A 21,735-nucleotide genomic window follows, 5' to 3' on the forward strand; every position below is an offset into this window, starting at 1 on the left:
GCTGGCGTGCTGAGCCATGACCAGCAGTAACCCCACTGCAGCAGCCGGGGGAGGAGTTTAGATAGCCCATGCAGCAGCACAGAAGCAGATGGTGCCCACTCTTAAGATTATCTCTTCTCCTACCCCTGACTGATTTCTGGAATGGTTGGGACAAGTCAGTCATGTGTCAGCATCTAAAACTGTTTCAGGGAGTGGAGGCCAATCACACAAGTTATCACAGCTGAAACACCGGTACTAGTCGGTCACCCGTCTTTGCTTTGAAGGGTTATGGACTAGTGCCTACGGCTAGAGGTGGATCACAAATGCCAGGCCAGTTTTTTTTTTGCAGTTTTATATAGCGCAAACTCGACCCTAAGGTATTGGAGCACTTTACATGAGCACCAGGTACGTTACACAAGGACACATTCATTTTTGTTCGGCACGGGGAGATTACGTGATTTACCCAAAATAACACGATGTTGAGCAGATGCCAAGACTAAACCCAGTTCCCCAGGTACAACGTTGTCAGCTCTGACCTTTTCGGCATATCCTATAAAATGCTGAGGTCATAGCCGCCACATGTCACTGTGACACCATTTACTCTGAAAACCCTCAGAAGCTTTCACATGTCCAATAAATGATTGCCTCTAAAAGCAGGGGCTGGGATAGAAGTAGTCACAATCAGGTCAGAATCTTCGAATGACAGGATTAGTGTTCGTCAATAAACGTCAACATACCACAAACCTTTATTAGCATAAACAAACTCATTATTGGGATGGCTTTGCATTTTGTTAATTCAATCATATACAAGTACAGTAAAATTCTGACGTGTCCCTGTCTGTCCACGTGATTATGGAGTCAGTAAGTTGCCGAATTCCTAACCTACCTGTTTCTAAATAACCCTGTCACATCCTCTCGCCCTTTTTTGCCACTATCTTATCCTCTTCCACCTCTCACCCCAAATTATGTGGCATAAAAGCCAGAGGAATGATGGAGGCGGAGGGGAATAGCTCTGCCCATGCCCTCACCAGGACCTCCATTGTCAGGCAACTCTTTCTAAAAAGTGCTTAATTTGAGCTAGTGGTTTCCAATGTTCAGCAACGCACTTAGAGCTATTGGCATTGTAAATAACAATGCCTATTATCCAAACCAACACATAAATAAAAGGCATTGTGGAGGGGGGATGATTCTTCAGTGAGTACCCTCGTTGCTCATGTTGACTTTAACAGTGCTTGTTCTTAATTGTCAGGGGTTACATGTTGTTGTTCCTCTGTGACTGGGGTGTGTGGTTTAGTGGCTGCTCTAGCATTGCTTTACCACTTTGACGAGTGCCACTTACTTTTATTTGTTTAGCGTTGTGAGCAGTCGCTTGGTCACTGCTAACTTTGCGGTTGCCGTGGCCTGCATACTAGGAGAGGCTTCAGTAGCACTGCATGTTTCCTATTGGAGCAGCTCGAGGATCTCCGCATGTTTGTTTAGTAGAGTGGTTATATCACATGCTTGCTGTGCTTTGGAGCCAAGTGTATATAGGCGTTGAAAGCATACATTGAAAGCATACATTCTACTACACAAATCTACTCCATACCACACAATTCCACACCACACAATTCTACAACAATTCCAATTCAACCCACATAATTCGACTACACACTGCACACATACACTCCATAACTTCCTATCACTGTGATCCACTAGGTGACACCCATTTCCATGCTGGATTCCATACTTGGAGGGCCTAATCCCTGGTGGTAGGGTTTGCCCTGTTAATGGTCCCTCACCCTCTCCACCACTGGAGGCAAGCTAGCCTTCTATCCCACCGGTATGATGTTTTATAGGGGAGTTGGACCAGAGTCATTGGCCCTGCATTTCTAGTCGCCTCCTGACCACAATCTTGTTGGATTATCCTCACTCGACTTCCGGAATAGGCGCCCTCCTCTTATTATACTTGTTTGCGCTATCGTGACCCTAGTGGCCCCTTTCTCTACCCCCCTCCCCCCCCCCTCCCCTCATCTCCCTATCATGGCTTCCATTTGAATTAAGTCTGGAGTTAACTGGTTCCAGTCCAGGGAGGACCTGGCTTGGCAGTTCGGGCAGGACTGTTCCCATGGGGCACAGGGTCAAGACTGATTTGCATATGGCTGGGTTCAAACTGGAATGGCATGGTGAGCAAAAAAACGATGGATTTAGGCCCAGATCTCTGTACTGGGGTGAATGTATGACATTGTTATGCATTCTGTCCATCAACTGTTGTTTTTGCATTTGTTAACTGCTTCAAAGTCATTATCCCCCTAATCTGTCCAAAGCGGCAGCTAAACGGTTCAAGCACAACACCATTGAACAATTCCTTGATTCCCTCTTTGTTGACCAATTCCATAATGGGCGCCTAGGGAAGCTCAAAAATGACTTCATTTTTTTCACTCAAGATATCCCTCCCTGGTCCACCAGCTTCTTCAATTCCTTCAACATCTCCTCCTCCTCATCTATCCCGTATGGACAGCGGCTAAAAAATTCCCCCTCCGCTAGCTTTAATGGCTCTCACCATTACACTTTACAATACTGGCACTGTCATGATTCAAGCTACAGACTCCTGTCTCTCTCTTTCTCTTTGACCATCTCTTCCACTCCCTTCGTCCAACCCATACAACTATGATCTCACTCGATTCTTCTTCTAGCTCCTCTCCTTTCTCCCAACACCCCGATACTCCATCAGGCCGCTCTCCCGGGAGTCACAGGCTTACCCTTTGTTCCCCCCTGCTCTTGCTCCCTCCTCTTCCACTCTACCCCCTTCCCAATATGTTCCTCTCCCTATCTCGTCTGCCTTTCCTTCGGCCTCCACTCCTCCTCCCCACCCTGCATCTGCCCGATACTCCGTTTTCGCCTCCCCCAAATCCAACCCACCTCCACCTACTTATTCCACCTTTCTTACAACCTGGTCTTCCGATCAACTTTCCTTACCTTCCCCCTTCCCTCCGTTTTTCACCTCATCCCTTTCCGCTCTTCCCCATCCCCCGTACCCTAAATTCTTCTCTTCCACCTCACATCTCTCTCCAACCTCCCCATCCTCATCCTTGGCTTCCCAACCATGTCTCCCCCCTCGGTAATTCCTTCCTCGTCTCTCCCTCTGACCTTGCAGTCCGTTACTCCTCCCTCAATTGCCATCTAGCCCAATCCCCCCCACTCCACCTGTTATCTCTCCCCCTGCATTCACCTTTCATAGCCTACAGCAACTGTCCAGCACCATCCTCTCTTTTCTCCCCATACCTCTGGCCTTCCTTGGATCCCCTCCCTCCCCCCGTACAGCCCCCTCTCCTCTCTTCTCCCCGTACATTTGGCCTTCATTTGACCCCCCCTCCTACTCCTCAGCTGTCTCCTCCTACTTATGATCTCTACTCTTCCCCTCTGTTCAACACCAGTAAAAATATTTCTCTTCCCACCACTGTATCACCATCCACTCCTATGGTCCACCATCTTTCCCCACCTTCTACCCTTTCTCCCCAACTCCCCACCCTTCCCCAACCCCTCCCCTCCCTCCCTCCCCCTCTGCACTCCCTCTCTTATCACGTTCCCCCACCCCGCCCTGTCCTCCCTCACTCTCTGCACTCCCGCCCATATCCAGTTCCCCTACCCCTACCCGTCCTCCCTCACCCTCTGCACTCCCTCCCTTATCCATCGAGCCACCCAACACTCCGTACTCAGCCCTCCTCTCCCTGGAAAATAAACTTGATTCTCTCATCTCTTGCATTTCCCAGCTTGTAGCGTCCATCTCACTTTTAAGCACCAAGTTGTCACCCTTCCCTAATATCCTCCCGAGGAGTTCCTTGCTCCCGCGCCCCAATAAAGCCAACCACAGTCTGTCCTCTGCAGACATCACCAACTTACTGCCCAGCTACAAGACTACCAACGTCACTCCCCCTCCACTTTCCTCTCCTAATAATTCTACGCAGTTCACTATTCAAACCATCTCCTCTGTCAGAACTTACCAGCCTCCCTCTCATGGGGCACCCTCATTCAAGAATCTTATCCCTATCTCCCTTAACAGCCCTAACACCCCCATCACCAAAACAGTTGTGTCAGAGCTGCACTATTTGCTCCACAACTGCAGATCTGCAATCAAACACAAACTGGAAATTTCTGACACTATCACCCACCATAATCTTGACATGTTCTTCCTCACTGAGACCTGGTTTAATGACTCCTCTCATACTTTGTTTGATCTTCTGGTACCCACTGACTACTATATCCTCAGAAATGACAGAACAGACAAAATTGGGGGCGGTGTCGCTATCATCTTCAGAAACTCCCTTCAAATTAAAGCCTTGCCCACCACCTTCTTCCATACATTCGAATGCCTATCCCTAGAACTTCAAATACATCCCGTCTCACCCTTTAGATTCCATGCCATATACCACCCGCCCGGTAACTGCTCTTCCTTTGTGGATGAACTCACCGACTTTATCAGTGACCAATTTTCTCAAAGTGACAGACCGATCTTCCTGGGTGACTTTAATCTCCAATGGGGCTCTTTGGAAGACTCGGCTACCAACAAGCTTGCCACCTTTCTCTCAGCCAATTATTTCTTCCAACATTGCTCGGAAACTACACACTCTAATGCCTCAATTCTGGACCTTGTTGTATCCAAAGCAGACCTGCTGACTATTGCTCCCCCCATTCATGTAGACTGGTCTGACCACTTCCTCATTCCCTTCCATTTTCACCTTTCGCACGTTATAACTCTTGGCCCACCTAAAAGAGCTACTACCTGGTTCCGCAACACTAAAAACATTGATCTTGACACTCTTTGTGATTCTGCTATGCGGTCACTTCCTAGACTAGACCCTAACGTGGATGTCAACGATCTCATCTCTCAGTGCCTCTCAGTCCTAGCAGTCGAAATCGATAATGTCGCTCCACTCCAAAGCAAAAAGAAAAGACCCACCCCCTCAGCACCTTGGTTCAATAAAGCTCTCTATGATGAAAGGAAGAACCTTATAATCTTGGAGAAACATTGGAGAAAATCTCCATCCACCTCCAATCTCTCTCTTTTACGTTCAGCAAGATCCAAATACCACAACCACATCTTCCATGAAAAAGCATCACATTTCAGATCCCTCCTTGACTCAGCCAAAAACAGACCCAAAAAACTTTTTGACCTCTTCAAAAACCCAAACTGCTGTCCCCTAACCATTTAACCTGAGGATTCCACAAAGAAAGCAGCAGATTTTGCTATATTCTTTGATGAAAAGGTCAAAGCACTGGTGGATCAGGTCGCCCACCCCACCCCCATTGAGGAGCGGAAATCCTTAGTCACTTCGCAGAACTTTGACGTCATCTCTGAAGATGACCTCCTCAAATGCATCCTGGAAACTAAACCCTCCAACCATTCCTCCGACCCCATCCCTAGTGTCATCGCCATCGATTTCTACACCCATACTCTCTCTTACTGGACCATGCTAGTTAATCTCTTCCTCAGTCAAGGCTCCCTCCCTGATGCCCTCAAATCAGGACAGGTTACCCCTCTTCTAAAAAAACCTCAGCTGAGGCGAACGACCTCAACAACTTCCGCCCTATCACCAACCTCCCTTTTCTTTCGAAAATCACCGAAAAATGTGTTGCGAAACTACTTTCCCTGTATATCATGGACAATAATCTCCTCTACGTTTTCCAGTCTGGCTTCATCCAAAATTACAGCACTGAAACAGCCCTGCTGCAAGTGATTGATGATGCGCTGCATATACTTGACTCTGAGGAATCGTGTCTTCTGATTCTTCTAGACAACTCTGCAACCTTTGACACTGTTAATCATAACACCCTCCTCAACACTCTTCAACAGAGAATGGGATTGGATGGCACAGTGCTTAAATGATTTGCCTCATTCCTCTCGGACAGATCCCAAATGATCAAGATAGCAAACAGTCTTTCGTCTCCATTGGCTGTAGGTCAAGGCGTCCCTCAAGGTTCTATCCTGGCACCCACTTTGTTTAATCTCTACCTGGAACCATTAGGGAACCTCCTAAGTAAATTTGGGATCCATTACCATCTTTATGCGGATGACACCCAAATGTACATCAAGGTGTCTTCTACACATAAACTTTCACTACTCAACTCTACTCTCAACTCTATTCACAACTGGATGTTATCTCACCAACTCATTCTAAATCCCGCCAGAACTGAATTTCTCCTCCTTTCTACCTCTCTCTCCCCTCCTCCTGTTCAATCTTGGATGGATCAGCGGAACTTACTCAACAACAAACCTATCATTGTCAACAGCACTAAATCCCTGGGTGTCATACTTGACAAAAGACTCAACCTGATCTCCCACATCAACTCTATTGCTAAGAACGCACGTTACCAGTTGCGCCTTCTGTGGGGGATTCGTTTTTTCCCGGAGAAAGACCTTAAAACCTTGGTACAATCGCTGGTTCTCTCTAGACTGGATTATTGCAATTCTCTTCTGACGGGCCTACCCAAATCCCACATCTCCCCTCTCAAATCCATCCTCCATTCAGCAGCTTGCTTCATTTCAGGGTCTAAACGAAGCGACCACGTCACTCCTATCCTGTACTCTCTTCCATGGCTTCCGATCGAGGCAAGATCTAGTTACAAAACTGCCTGCATCACACACAAAGCCTTGCACACGTCCTCCCCTGGTTACCTGGCGAATAAATTAAAATTGTCCGGAGGCTCTCGACCTTCTCTCAATGCGGAAAAGCTTCTGCTTGAGCCCCCCTCCTTCAAAAGGGAAAGATCAATGGCGCAATCCTTCTCAGGCAATGCAGTGAGAATCTGGAACTCGCTTCGCCCATTGCTCCATGCCACCTCCTCTACCCAGATCTTCAAAGCTGACCTCAAATCTCTTTTCTTCCAAAGACACTTTCAGAACTAAGACTTTCATTCTCAGGCCCCTCTAGGAAGTTTGCTCATCATTGTAAACTTGTATTTTTCTTCTACATTCATCACCCTTGCATGCTGTGTTGGATTTTCTGTGTGTGTACCCTTCCTTTTAAGTCTCCTATTTATCTTTGTAATGTTCTATTGTGTAACACTTTTCTCTTGTAACGTAACTGGTTCTATTGTACAGCGCTCTGACACCTTCGGGTAATGTCTGCGCTTTATAAAAATGCACTAAATAAATAAATAAAAATAACACATAGGTAAAGAACATTGCCATTTATAATGCCAATAGCTCTAACTCAAGCAATTGCGAGACCTATTGCATTTCCAATGCTTGTTCCATCTGCTGTCTGTGCTGTGCACCATGCCTCAGGTACTAATGCTATAGTAAATATTATATATACAGTGCTCTAGTCTGTGGCACATCGGAACTAAATCGCGTACGTGTAAAATTACGAAATACTTTTCTTTTCCATTCCGCTGGTTTAACTAAAGCTAATTGTATATCAGTCTTACAACAGTACAGAGAGCTCGTCGATCAGAGCTGAAGTCTAGTGCGCTGCAGTAACAGGACAAGTCTGTTGTGAATCTTGTGAACGCATTTTGAACTGTAGCGGAAGCAGTTTGTCCCCGTTTGCTTCCTGTACCAAGGGAAAGATGGCGGCGCAGGACAGTGATGCAGAGGAAGAGGACTTCGTTACGTATGGGAAACCTCTCGAGCCTCTGGAAGAAGGTAATTTCCATTGACTCGGGATGATCATTTTACTTCTCTCCCTCGGATGCGGGCATTTGTCCTAGCGAGTCCTGTGAGGCAGTATGAGTGGCATTAATGTTTACACACGTGACTGACTGTATCTTGGGGAAGCACAGTCACATTGCTCTGTACTTTGGAGTGTTGACGTGCATGGTACAGCTGGCGGCTTTCAACATGTAAACAGCTGTAGAGAGTACATTTGTTTCGGGTCCACGCGCGAACAGCTCACCGAGTCCATGTTTAACTTTTGCATTCTGTGGCCTGCAACCTGTTTGTTCCATTGTAAAGTAATACAAGTATCATCAGAACGCAAAGAAAAAACTGGAGTGGGATAACTGCCAACGCATGAACCTGCGACTATTCAGATATCACAAACGTAAGCAGACATATCAGAACGGGCAGACGTGTTCGTGCAGGGGGGGACTGCTTTGAAGTGGTTGGCCAAGCGACAGGGGTATAATGCGTCCAGCCATACATTTACTGAGCGCATCAGCACACATTAGAAAAGGCAGTGACCACGGGAATGACAGGAACTGTGGCGATCGATGCCGAACTCTGAATTGGTTTTGCTACACACAACAGTCTCTATGAGCATCAAGGAGGAGAATGTCATGGGGAGAAACCGCAACGGGCTAATGAGAAGGGTGGACCGGCAAGGAAATGCAAACTAATAGAAAAAAAAAAAACAATCCATTACGTCGCGCCTTAATGTGCACGAATGCTATTTGCGTGTAGTATCACTTTAAAACCATACTTTTTGGCTTTGTCAAAGCTAGGTGTTTTGAGACTGAGCAGCACAAGTCTGCAGAACTGTACTCTGGTACTAGGTGTCTTTTATTTTGTTTGACTTAACATTATTTACGAGTAGGATCGGGCTTGCATGCTACAGCTCTCCTTTTATGACTTTTAACTAAAGATTCTGTAAAGAGACATATCCATATCCTGAAGAGACCTTTTTAAGTTGTGGAAGGGCCAAAGCTAAACCTCTACATAATTCAGGGATTTCTTCTCACAAAACGTGTTCACATAGTGTATGGATGACTTTGTTCTATTATCACAACACGTGCACTTCTGAGCACTGTGCCGACTTCACTCATGCAAATATTTTGATATAGCAAGGAGAACTGTACGTGAATCCTTTCAATAAATGTTTTTGTTTACAACACAAAAGGTCTCCATCGTCTTTTTACATCATGTCAATTTGTGAATTATGTTATAGAAGGTCCGCATATTGTTTACTGGTTTATATTGAATGAAACCCTAAGAACACCTGTGTTAGCTTCCATGGAGATTTTCCACAACATCCAATCTGCTTCAGTGGGAAGTTTCGCAGAAGGTGTCCAGCCTCATTGAGCAGTTTCGGCTGCAGTCTGCTGGAAGAATCCAAGTTCCCAAAAAAGTAACTAAGTCCGAAGGTAGAAATCTTCATTGGGTGAACGCACCAAAAGGTCCAGCTAGCGAGGGCCTTCCTTGGGTGTGGTATTCCAACCAGGTCGAACCTGGTTTCTGTATCCGAGCTGGGCTACAGCAGTCAGCCTTAACTTGTGCCTACATGCTGGTCCAGAGCAATCAAATGACTGCAGTTGGCACCTAAATATTTTTGGCACTATTTTTAATATTTAAACTTAAAAAATTAATAACTTTGGATTTCCTTATAGGATTTTGGTCATTTTATTTATTAAAATATACCCTGTTCTAAATTGGTTTGAGATTTTTCTTGAGTTGTGTTTTGACTAATACTGTTTTAGTACTGCATACATACTTTTCACATTGCCTTTAAGTTAAGCCTGTCTGCTCAGTGCCACAGCTACCAGGGGGATGAGCTCAGGTTAATTGAGGAACATTAGTGATTCATCCTAAAATTTCTTACATTGATGTTCAGAGGTGGGACCCAGGACGTGTGTTTTACAGCACCACTTAGTGATTTAAGTTAAAGTAAGAAATCCCTTTTGTATTCTGACATCAACATTGTCTTTTGATATTTAATTGGACATTTGTTGGTTTTTCTTAAATTGCTTTTTTATCCTCAATTTTGCACCTGTGATTTTTTAAAGAATAGAAGTTTATCCGAGCATCATTGAAAGCTGTGGCATAGCAGATATGAGGAAGCAGTACAGAGAAAGGGGCTGAGGCTGACAAAGGGATGAAGAAATCAAAACCTTCTCAGGGGTTTCACTGATACACCTGGTCCTTTTTAACCAACAGCAAAGAAGAGATTGGCACAGAAGCTGTAATGTAAAATAAATCTTTTTTATTAACCTCAGAAGAGGGAGATTGCGTCACAACAGTGATCTCAAGTCACTGTAGGAGGAATTCTAAGGAGTACAGAGAACAGGGACCTTATATACCCACAAAGGCTCAAAAGAAGGCGGTACAAGTACACATGAGAAGAGTTACACACATAGATGGTCATACAGAAAATGCACAGTCAACAAGTAGGAGGAGTAATAAGTTGCTGACATCAGTTAGAACAGCCTGACAGTTCTATACTAGGAGCAGGTGCGTTCTACTAGCTAGGCCCTTCTGAGCATGTGCAAGGCTCTGAATGAGGGAAATAGCAAATGGCCAGCACATAGCTAACTAAAATGGCTGCCAAGTACAAAATGGCTATCAGCTCATGCTAACAGATCCCCGCAATCTTTAACAGATGGTCCTTTTAGCATGAGCTAAAGACATTCCCATGATCCAGTAGGATCACAGAAAATATTTGCACATTCACTTTCATAAATTTATCAATAGCCTAATCCATTGCTAGGTGGGCATTTCTCATTCTAAATATTGTTAAGCAGGTATATATCAGGTATAAGCAGGAGTACAAAGGGAACAGAGCATTGGGTCATACAGATATCAGGAGAGAGTAATGACTATTATCACAAACATAATTATTAACTTTCTAGTCCTAAGCAAATCCTAGAACCATCCAGTAAAAACATTTTCAAGGCTCCTATGTATTTCAGTGACCATCCATTTCAACTTCAGAATAGCCAACAGCACATATCTAATAAAAACATTTTCACTAGACTTTTCCAGTGTTTCCTTTATGAGGGCTAGAGTATCAATCATTATAATCAAGGAAAGGGTAAAGTAACATTTGTCAACTGCTCAGATGAACTTTTCTCTTGCAGAATAAACATTATTCCTAATGCAAATATTAAAGCAGTCAGACATATTATTACAAAAATGATCCTGGATCCAGGAGGACCACACAGGGCCATAGGAATTAGGATGAAGAGCTGCAAAGGGCTGCTCCTCCTCAAAAATGGGACGACCAATGGGGTATTTTTTAACAAAAAAGAAAAAGCCCTTGGGAAATTAAAGCCGCTGTACAACCAGCCAGAGGGGAGTCTTCTCCCTGTGTCCGTTTGAGCCTCACAGGCAGGCTCTTGTTGTTCCCACAGTGGAGCGGCACAACTCGCAACTCAGGAATCACGGCCCAGTTTCAAGGGAAAAGTTTCTTCTTTCAGAATAGGGCAATCACCCACCAGGGCAAATGCTCTCAGCGATCCTGTCCAGTGTCTCAGGCAGTGCACCAGTTTTCTTCACTTCAATCTAACAGGCACCAGAGACACAGCACCTGTACCCTGAACTCAAGTCCTTCCCTAACTCCTGTATTGCTCTGCTGGCACACTGCTCTTTCGTTGGGGCCACACATTGCATCCAGTGTGCCCAGGTATCTCTTGACCAACAAAGGTGAAGACTTTACAGTCAGCGTTCAGGAGCGTGATGCTGAAGTACCTGAAGCAACCCTTGTTTCAAAGGGGGTCACCTCAAGCAAGAACTTCCTTGCCGTTCTGGTCGGTCTGTGACTCTCAGCTGGGCATCAAAAACTTGATCCACGATTTCTCCTTTCTGATTTGTGACCCAGTCTTTCGCCCAAGACAGTGGCAGGGGTACACACTTCACATCCCAGTGCTTCCGGCCTTCCACCTTCACTAAGGTCCTAGTTGCCAGCAATGCCTGTGCTGGTTACCTTCACCTTGACTTCAAGCTGGACTGGTGCTGACTCCCCAAGCTGGATCTGATGTCCGCGCCCCTCTGGCAAGGGTTGTAAGGCAGCAAATATCTATTGGTGGATAGAACAAAAGGTCTTTAGACAAGGCACAGAAATAATCTATCAACAGTGAGGATATTCTCAGAATACTTCCTAGTCTTGGGACACCCCATATATTAGCAAGTCATCCAAGAACCACTTTCATCTATGTGAGAGTAAAAACAAACAACAGCCTGGACCTATTGGCAAGTATAAAAGGAACTCTTTGGTGAACTGACAAGAGTAATACGTCGCCCAATCCCAAGCAGCCAAGGAAGTCTGTGTTCATTTACTAAATTCTGAGGAAAAGAGAAAAAACAATACAGACATACTCCAAATCCTTACATCTGTGTATTCCTATATTATTCATCTGAAGACCCTCAAGAAAAAAGGAAATGTTCTACACTTTTACTCATAGACTTTGCATTACTTGTACAGGACTGCAGACACTTTTAAAATGATTTCTCTTAACAAAAGCACCTACATTGTATGCTTAGGACCATGCTCTCATGTTATAGGAGCAACAGGAAAATCTAAAACTGCTAATTTAACAGGGATTCCTATTACATAAAGAACTAAAAACGTCAACATAATGGGTACATTTTCTCCAGCAGAACATATTGTGACAAACAAACTCCCATAAAACAATATTTTCCTCAAAAATGTTTGCTAAGGATCACATGGGCATCTTTCCTGCATTCTACTTTTCACAATCCAAACTATGCAACATCAGCTCTAGTAAGGACTGTCAGTTTATTTACACAGACTAGCTAATAAAAACTAGCAATGCCCTTGCAAAACTGTATGTTGTATGAGAATAACATAAACAATAATGGTGTTATCACCTGAGAATTTTAGAACAAAAACTACCCACATCTAGTTCCCCTTAAAGATCAAATAAGGGAACAGCAATCTAGACTACTCATCCTTTCATAATTTCATCAGACAGGATGGGCAGTAACATAACATATTTATTTATTCATTTTATTAATGCTAACAATATTTAAAACAGTATTACTGAATAGCCAATTAAATGTCTCATGGCTATTTCACAGACAGTTTAGACAGGCTAAAAAAAAAAAAAGAGAGAGAAAACATAAATTTGCCTACCCTTAATTTGTAGAGGAGCTAGCCTCCTTCCCCCATTTTGACAGTAGGAAACCTGTAAAAGGTTTCACTTCTGTCAACACTATCAACCCCTATTTGTAGCAACTGGGCATTAACAAACTCTGAGGAGGTAAATAGCACATTGAACTAGCTAAAGAACATGAATAACCATCCACCAATTCCTTTAGCAAATGTACAAGTGTAACATGAGGGCGCATGAATTCAAACTAAATCTTATTGCTTCCTTAACTCAGCCCTAAAAGCATTAGTGCTATATATATGGCAGAGCCATTCTCTTAATCAGAGCTCACATATATCATTATATTGCCTTTTGTTCATATCAGTGCAAAAAAGCTTGCTTTTGCCAAAAAAAGTAAGCAAAACCTCTCTTTCTCTCCCAGCCCTGACATCTCGTCTTTCAAATGTTGAAATGTCAAAGCAAACCTTGCGCTGAGCCCTGCTAGGCTCCTAAGTGTAGAACTCGACCTTTAACCCTTACAGCAACTGTTCCATTTTGTGTGCAAGGGTTTCCATGCTGTTCTCCCAATTCAAAGTGACCATGGAGACTGAGATCTCAACAGCAACCCACTCCATTCCCGTCTACCAGAAATTCAGAGGTAAGCTTAATAACTTCTGGAAACAGTGTGCTGAGTGCTTGTCTAGCAGTATAGATGTCAGCTATTCATTCTATACCTACATATGTGCATTTACTGGACCCTAAGGCAGTTTAAAAGCTGCTCTGATTGGAATAACCTCATTTAAATAGTGAATTTTACCCAATTTCGACTTTGATGTTTGGGGCACTTAAAAATGAATACCCTACAATGTTTTTGCATAATAGTCATCCCCAGAATGTCCTCTACATATCCCAGAGATGGGGGATCAGAAATGTATAATGTATACCCTTATATAAATGAGTTTTGTACGCCTGGGTAAAGTGACATTTCACATATAAGGGACCCCCTATTGCTGTACAGCACTGCTTGAATTCAATTTTGATGCTAGGAGTTCACAGTATAATTATTAGGCATTATAAATATTAAAAAACGAATTTAATGCACCTATCCTTAATAATAATTTTTTTTATATAATCAAAATAATAAAAAAAAAAAAATCCAATCGTTTTGATGAGTCCACATATGAAAAGCAAGCTGCATCCCTTGCCTATCCATATTTAAACGCATTCATTCATAACCCTAAGCACAGAAGCCTAACTTGAAACATGAAAGTCTGTGCCACAAAGGACAATCATTATTTAACAACAAAACCACTGATATCCTTATTTAAAAAGGCATTAAAAAAAGAAAATCCCTACTGTCCATCTGTTCTCTGTTATCCAAAATAATGAAACTATATTTCTAACTTTTAAAACAGCAGTCTGAAATGCAGGGTTTTACACCGTGTTTGCACTGACTTAAGATTTAGTGGACTTCAGCATTCTTTCTTTCTGTGGCCTGGAGTCAGGAATACCCACGTGCTGACACAGCTGCTTGTGATGAACATGCGTCAAATTCACACGCCTTTCAAGCCAGCCTTTCAAGCCAGCACAAATCTATTGTTCTGTAATGTGTATTTAGTTCAGCAACAACCAACTCACTCAGATAATGTGAATGCCTGTTAATACCTAATACATAAGGATAAATGCTGTGACATTTTGTATCTTAATTTATTTATTGCAAAACACACAATTTCGTTTTTGAATCTTTTTAGGTCTCGACCTTGCTATCGCGTAAGCGATCGCAAAGCGTGACTATAGAAAGCGGGTTTGAAAAGTGCTCCCAAAAAGCAGATTGCATGGCTACCACGCGCACAATCACGCGCATCGTGCCGCCATGAAATCCGCCTTTTGGGAGCACTTCAAAGGGTCCGCTCCCCCGCCCCCAAGCGCGGCCAATGCTTGTTATTCTCTGTATCTTGCATCTGGAAACCGAAAGCTACACAATTTTCTCCAGTTTATCCTTCTGTTGGTTCCATGGCTCTGGGTAGTAATGCGCACATTTGAAAGGGTGCTTTCAGCATGACCATTTTCATACGATCTAGTATCAAATGCAGCTACTATGTCCTTAACAGAAAAAATATTTCACTATCCTTGTTTTTTAAAGAAGTTCAAAGAGATTTTTGGTGGTGTGCCAACATTTCATAAACTTTAGGCACCATCTGAATTTCACAAAACCGGGGCCAGGGAAATTCCTGTGTTCTAGTCTTCCAAATTGAATTGTAAGAATTAAATCGACAACCCATAGTTCTTTCAAAGAGTGTGATGTAAGCTCATCTGAGGATGACATTGCGTCCTAATATTGGGCCTCGCAGTGCCAGTGGAGAGGTCAGGCAGGAGACACTGCTGGCGACTGTGTCACAACCGGGCCTGCTGGACAATGGGCTTCCTGTTGCCTATGCCCCTGCGGCCACCCTTCGCTATTGGAGAAGGCGGCTTAGCATAACTCAGGCCTGTGAGTCCCACGCAAGCCCCCGGACCCGCCATGTGACCCACATATAGAGCCGGGCTTTTGTGATACTCTCTGGGTGTCCTCTCATGACCTCCAACTCTTTATTTTCTTCTGAGTAATACGGCCTCAGAAAGCTAACCTTCAGCCACCGAGCAAAGAAGGCAGCGCTGCATCTTGTGAAACAAAACTAGTTATCCATAAAATTATATTAGACCTGTAGGCATTTACCCAAATGTTTCAACTCTGTTTGTAACTGGGATCTATCCACTTCAAGAAGGTGTTTTGAGGTTACACAAACGGCCCTCAATCACAGACAACACGTAGCCGAAGTGTTGGTAACAGGCACAGCCCTGTCAACAGCACAAGCTTCACTCGCACACCGACAAATGCAGCGTGGGGAGCAAGGAAATCAAGTCACCCTCTTGCACAAGACAGGGTCATCATTACACGCTTCAGGCACACACCCGGTGCAGTACAAGGAACTCCTCTCACATACAGACACTCTCTTTTGGGAGCACTTCAAAGGGCCGCTCCCCCGCCTGGAATGTGCTCCCCCCGCCAAGCGGCACGCCGAACTTGTAATTCACTTACAGCTTCTCCACCGTGTCGCATGAGGCGAGGTTTCTGTTTTGGTTTTAGCTACATCCCCCTTATAATGCTATACTTACACCGGTCTAGCTACATAGACATCTAACTGCGCTCCCTTTTACAGTGTTTTAGTCAGTGCCTTGGTATCATCTGCAGCACTAAGGTGAAACGATTCCTCGCGTTAATAAACAGACTGTTTTTGAATTCTGAACAGACTCTGGTTTTTATTATTTACATGACATCGTTTGCGTGATGACTGTTTTTGAATTCTGAACAGACTCTGGTTTTTATTATTTATTATTTACATGACATCGTTTGCGTGATTTACATGCCGAATATTTTCAATGTTCATTTGGTGCACGGACTCTCTGAGGCAAGCCCGGCTTTTCAACACTCGGCTCTGACTCCCTCTATTAACTTGTCGACCACCTCTGATGTTTTTCTGTTTACACCCCAGACCCCCTCCCCACTACCATCCCCCACTTCACCTCGGAATCCAGTGTGGTATGCTCTCAAAGGTAGAAGCCTGCCTGCAGCCCTCTGCCCCTCCACCCCCCCTGCTCCCCCAGCACTGTGCACGTTCAGTGCCAGTCCGCAACGCTCTGCCCCCAGCGGCATGCATGTTCAGTGCCAGCCTGCAGCCCGCTGTCCCACAGCAGCGTGGAAGCTCACTGGCAGCCCGCAGCCCTCTCCGCCCCCCCACCCCCAGCAGTGTGTTCGCTCAGTGCCAGCCTGCAGCCCTTTGCCCCCAGCAGTGTGCACTTTCAGTGCTACCCGCAACCCTCGGCCCCCAACGGCATGCACGTTCAGTGCCAGCCTGCAGTCCTCCTTCCCCAGTGGTGTTTCACATGCAATACCGTGACAGCCCGCAGCCCTCTGCCCCTCTTACCCAAGTGGTGTACACGCTTAGTGCAGCCCGCAGTCCTCTGCCCCCCCAGAAGTGTGCCCGCTCAGTGGTAGCCCACAGCCTCTGCCCCCCCTCAGCGGTGTGCACGCTTAGTCGCAGCCCTCTGCCGCCCTCCACGCACCAGCGGTGTGCATGCTCACTCAAGTCCGCAGGCCTCTGTCCCCCCTCCCCCCAGTGGTGTGCACGTTCAGTGCAACCCAGAGCTCTGCCCCCACCCAGTGGTGTGCACGTTCAGTGACAGCCAGTAGCCTCTACCCCCTCCCCCGCCCAGCGTTGTGCACGCACCCGTGTGAACCCCCCTCACCCCCCCCTCGCCCCAGCGGTATGCCGGTGTGCACACAAGCCTGTGCCCCCCTCCTCATCCCAGTGGTGTGTATTTTGCAATGTGCCTTATGTACCAATAGGCCACTTTTGGAACTGTACATTCGCAAACAATAACTAAATCACCTGGCTAATATTTATTAGGTGAGGCAGGCTAAATGTTAAAACCATCCTCACACTCTTCCTCCCCTTTCTCTACCTCTGTTTTATCTCCCCATTCAACCATCCACCAATCTATCTATCCACCCATCTCCCACCCACTTACCCAACGATCCCATCCATCCAGCCAGCTAGCCAGTGACCCATCCACCCAACCACCCGCCTATTCAGCCATCCATGCGTTAACCCAAAATCTCTCTCTCTCACCCTTTCTCTCTCTTCGTCTCTCTTTCTCTCACACACTCTTATTCTAATTCTATATCCTATATCTCCTTCTCTAGCTCTCTATTTTCCTGAAGACCGCTTTGTGTTAGGTGCAGTAAACGTTAGGGAGCGCATTTATTTCTCAAACAAACAAACACACTGGTTTCCACAGGGTGCATATAGTTAGAAGTAATTACACTTTTTGTCCACTTAACCGCACAACACTTTGTATAATTTCATACTTTTTTTTTCTTCTGTCCTATTTTAAGGTTTTGAAAGTGCAACTGTTAGAGCGGGAACGGAAAGGGAACTTTAAAACAACATTCTGGTCTCAGTTTGAAACTTCCCACCTTGTTGTTTCCATCAATATGTACAAGTTGATGAAAGCCGCATATACAGCTCCTACCAGTGATAACGATCTTAACCAGGAGGCGACGTTTCTCTGTATTGTACCACTGCAGACTCCACATCAAACACATCTACAAACTATTCAAACGTTTCACACCACTCCAGACTTCTTGGCGCATCATTCGGTCTTCTTCCGAAACCAAGGTGTGAACGCTTTTCAAACACATTCAGCTGAAAGGGTGCCACGGCAACACTGATAACTATCTTAATTAGGAGTCTAACTTTCAGTTTATTGTAGGATTGCTGTTTCCTTTCACAGCAGATTCCTAAACAATTTAAAGCTGTTAGGCCACTCCAGACTTAGTGGCACACTGTTTTTTTTTTTTTATCCTTTCTTTTTTTCTAAAACAACGTCTAAAGTTAATTCAATGCCTTTGCTAGCTTTCGTTTGACATTTTGCTTACACAAACATTTACATGTAAAAATGCAAGTGCAGAATGCTTTACTCACTGTTTTGCTCGCATAGTAAACATGAACTCACCATAACAAGCATTTGCAATGCAATAGGTCTCGCAGTTGTTAAGAGTTTGAGCTATTGGCACTGTAAATGGCAATGCCTTTTATTTACGTGTGGGTTTGTAAAACATAAATAAAAGGCATTGTCATTTACAATGCCAATAACTCAAACTCGTATAAATGCGAGACCTATTGCATTGCAAATGCTTGTTTTTTTATTCCTATTCAATGTGAATTCTAATTTTATCTTTAGCATCGTGGCAATTTGCACACATGTATAGTGTCTTACTCTGTCAATTTAATGATAGCGTGCAGCTATTTAGCATATATTATATAATTCATTGCTGGATTATTTTAAAATATATTTTATTTTAATGATATATTTCATAACAGAATGATGACAAAAAAAACACATTGAGCTCTTTCCAGACATTTTCAAAAGGGAGTCCTACACTCAGAACACACAATAGAGCACGCTTAAGGCTAGCCATTCTTGCACCAAGAGCGCAATCGCTACTTACTCACACAAGTACCACTAATGACAAACCACAGACATTTAAACACACATATAACCCACAGATCAACACTTAGGACAGAAACAAAAGACAGCCCTCAGACTGTACTTAAACCAAACCATTTGTAAATACTAGTTGTAAGTCATATTCACTAGATTTGGCTGGCAGAACACCAAGAAAAAACGCTCTGCATATCACCACTTATGAATGTTACTAAGTGCACAGACCAGGATCCTTTCTATGTACATATTTAGTTCCTCGGGGTACTAGTCACTGAGGAAGAAATACGTTTTTATACCTAAACCTAGTTAGGCATCCACTCTAGGGGAGCCGGCTAATTCTTTACAAGTTCCAAAATGGTACCTCCAAGAAAGCAACACATTCTACGATGTGTGCTAAGAACAGGCATGCCAAGAATATTGCAGAATATACAATATTATACACAAAGTAGCACTTAACTCAAAGAGTGCCGTTCAAGTATACAAAAGTTTCTCATTACCTGCCTACATAAATTGCATTTTATGTATTTCTCACATTCCCATCACATATTGGCCAATTTCCATTTCCATATCACTATATATCACTTTATCTCTTTGTATCACGTTATCACTTTATCACTGTATCACGTTATATTGCTCTATATCACTTTTTATGTCTCACTTTATATCTCGCGTTATATCACTTTATATTTTACGTTATATCACTTTATATCTCACGTTTATCTGTGCAGCCGGCGCACTTCTTTCACTATCTCACAAATGACCTTACCTAGCATAGGTCTACAGATTCTAACTGCCAAGTTCTGAGTGACCAAATGGTCATTTTTAGAATACTCACGCCAAAAATGTTCTCAGTCAGGAGTGGTAAGCAGTTGGAGGAGTCAAATCAGGAAGACCAGAAATATACTGGGCTGCAGAGACAGAATCTCAGTTGATGGTACCTTTTTACTAGAGTCCTGTTCTGTCCTCCTCAGTAGATTCCGGTCTCCCATCAAGACCACTCCCTTGGATAGCCACTTCTCTGAGCCTCACAGAGGGCACCAATTGAAGAAATAAAAGCCTTCTCAGGGGTTTCACTGATACACCTGGTCCTTTTTGACCAACCGCAAAGAAGAGATTGGCACAGAAGCTGTAATATAAAAGACATCTTTTTTATTAACCTCAGAAGAGGGAGATTGCGTCACAACAGTGATCTCAAGTCACTGTAGGAGGCATTCTAAGGAGTACAGAGAACAGGGGCCTTATATACCCACACAGGGGCTCAAAGGAAGGCGGTACAAGTACACATGAGAAGAGTTACACACACAGATGGTCATACAGAAAATGCACAGTCAACAAGTAGGAGGAGTAATACGTTGCTTACATCAGTTAGAACAGCCTGACAGTTCTATACTAGGAGTAGGTGCATTCTACTAGCTAGGCCCTTCTGAGCATGTGCAAGGCTCTGAATGAGGGAAACAGCAAATGGCCAGCACATAGCTAACTAAAATGGCTGCCAAGTACAAAATGGTTTTCAGCTCATGCTAACAGATCCCCGCAATCTTTAACAGGGATCCAAGAAAAGGGACTACAAGGTTGCCCTTAGAGCATTGGTGGAAGTCTGCATGCTACAGTCCACATCACAGGACCAATAGGAAGGTAGGTCAGAGGATGAGGAAGAAATTGAGGATGGGGAGGTGAATTGCAAGCAAAGCTAGAGGCTTCAGTGCCAGAGGAAGAGGTGCCTACAGGATCCAGGTCACCTGCCTTGTTCAGAGAAGGGAGTAGTGTGTCCTCCAGCATTTTGACCCAGTCAGATATAGAGGACTGGGAAGCAGAGGGAAACCTAAAGCTACAGCTGACTACACTTGCCCTTGAGGACAGGAAAATGGCACCAGACTAAAAAAAAGTTGCCTTGGCCTTGAAGGAAAAAAAGGCCCTGCTAGCTCATGAAGTACGCCAGAAATAACAGGATCTGAAGGCAAAGAGTTCAGTGTTCATGGTGGCACTGCAGTGACATTGAAGTTCCTAGGAAAGGCAAAAGAGTGCTTCCCCAAAGACCCAGTGCCAAGCTATTATGTGGCCTACATTTAGACTCCATTTTAGCTGTTAATTTTTAACTTAGCATAATTTTTTAGTGGTGGTTTGCACATTCTTTTCCCTCTTGGAAAATGTCCTTTGCACACATTTCTTCTAGATAGACATTACCGCCTTGTAGTCTGTACATTTAGTTCCAGGGTCGTACATTTTAGAATACGAATAATTTTTTAGGACTTGCTTACGCAGCGCGCTAGCGCTGCTTGGGAGGGAGACCTTGTGAAATCGCTCCAGGCTTTTATGGAAACTCGTGCATGTTCTGCACTGTTTCCAATGGGCCCTCGTGCATGTGCGGCGTTTGCCTTGCGGGAGCAAGCAGCGGCGCCATCTGTTAGCAATTATCGCGCTCGCTCCCGGAAGGTAAACTCTGCATCTGCACGACATTAACTTTCGCGGCCGCGGGGCCGCGCTTGTCTTTCAGCGCTTGACTTACTTTCTATAGCCGAGACTGTCACGCTCGTGATGAGTGTTTGCAGTTCTTAAGTGTGATTCTCTTTAATACCTCAATATGTCACTTTCGCTCTAGTTTGGATGTTGTAATCTTCCTATAAAGCAATAGTATCCAGGCCAGGATTTTTAGGAGAACTGCTGCCTCCATTAATTGTTTCTATTCATATACGTTGGCTTTAAACGTGTTTTAGGAGAATATTCTGAAACTCTGGATTGGAATTGGCCCTTCTGTAAGAGGATGTAAAAGTGCACCACATTACGTCCCCGTGCATGGCTTTGTGAATCAGCCTAGGTGCGAGCCACCAGCCATGGTGACAACACTCTACACTGATAACAGAGGACATTGATGCTCTCAGACACAGTCTGCATTGTGGAAATCCGAAAAAAATGCTTATTATAATAGATAGTTCATTGAGATTTGGCCTAGTTTTTCTGCGCTGATCG

At 44.2% G+C, this 21,735-nt stretch overlaps 1 protein-coding gene across 1 annotated transcript in view; it reads left to right on the forward strand.

The window, feature by feature from the left end:
- The first annotated feature begins 7,452 nt into the window (after positions 1 to 7,452).
- GPATCH1 (G-patch domain containing 1) overlaps positions 7,453 to 21,735 on the forward strand; it is a 366,682-nt gene continuing 352,399 nt past the window's right edge. The window contains exon 1 of the mRNA XM_085636704.1: positions 7,453 to 7,603. Coding sequence (XP_085492830.1) covers positions 7,528 to 7,603 — 76 coding nt within the window. The 5' untranslated portion in view covers positions 7,453 to 7,527. The remainder of the gene's footprint in view (positions 7,604 to 21,735) is intronic.

This window comes from Triturus cristatus, chromosome 12 (assembly GCF_964204655.1).
Source record: "Triturus cristatus chromosome 12, aTriCri1.1, whole genome shotgun sequence".
Lineage (NCBI taxonomy): Eukaryota > Metazoa > Chordata > Amphibia > Caudata > Salamandridae > Triturus > Triturus cristatus.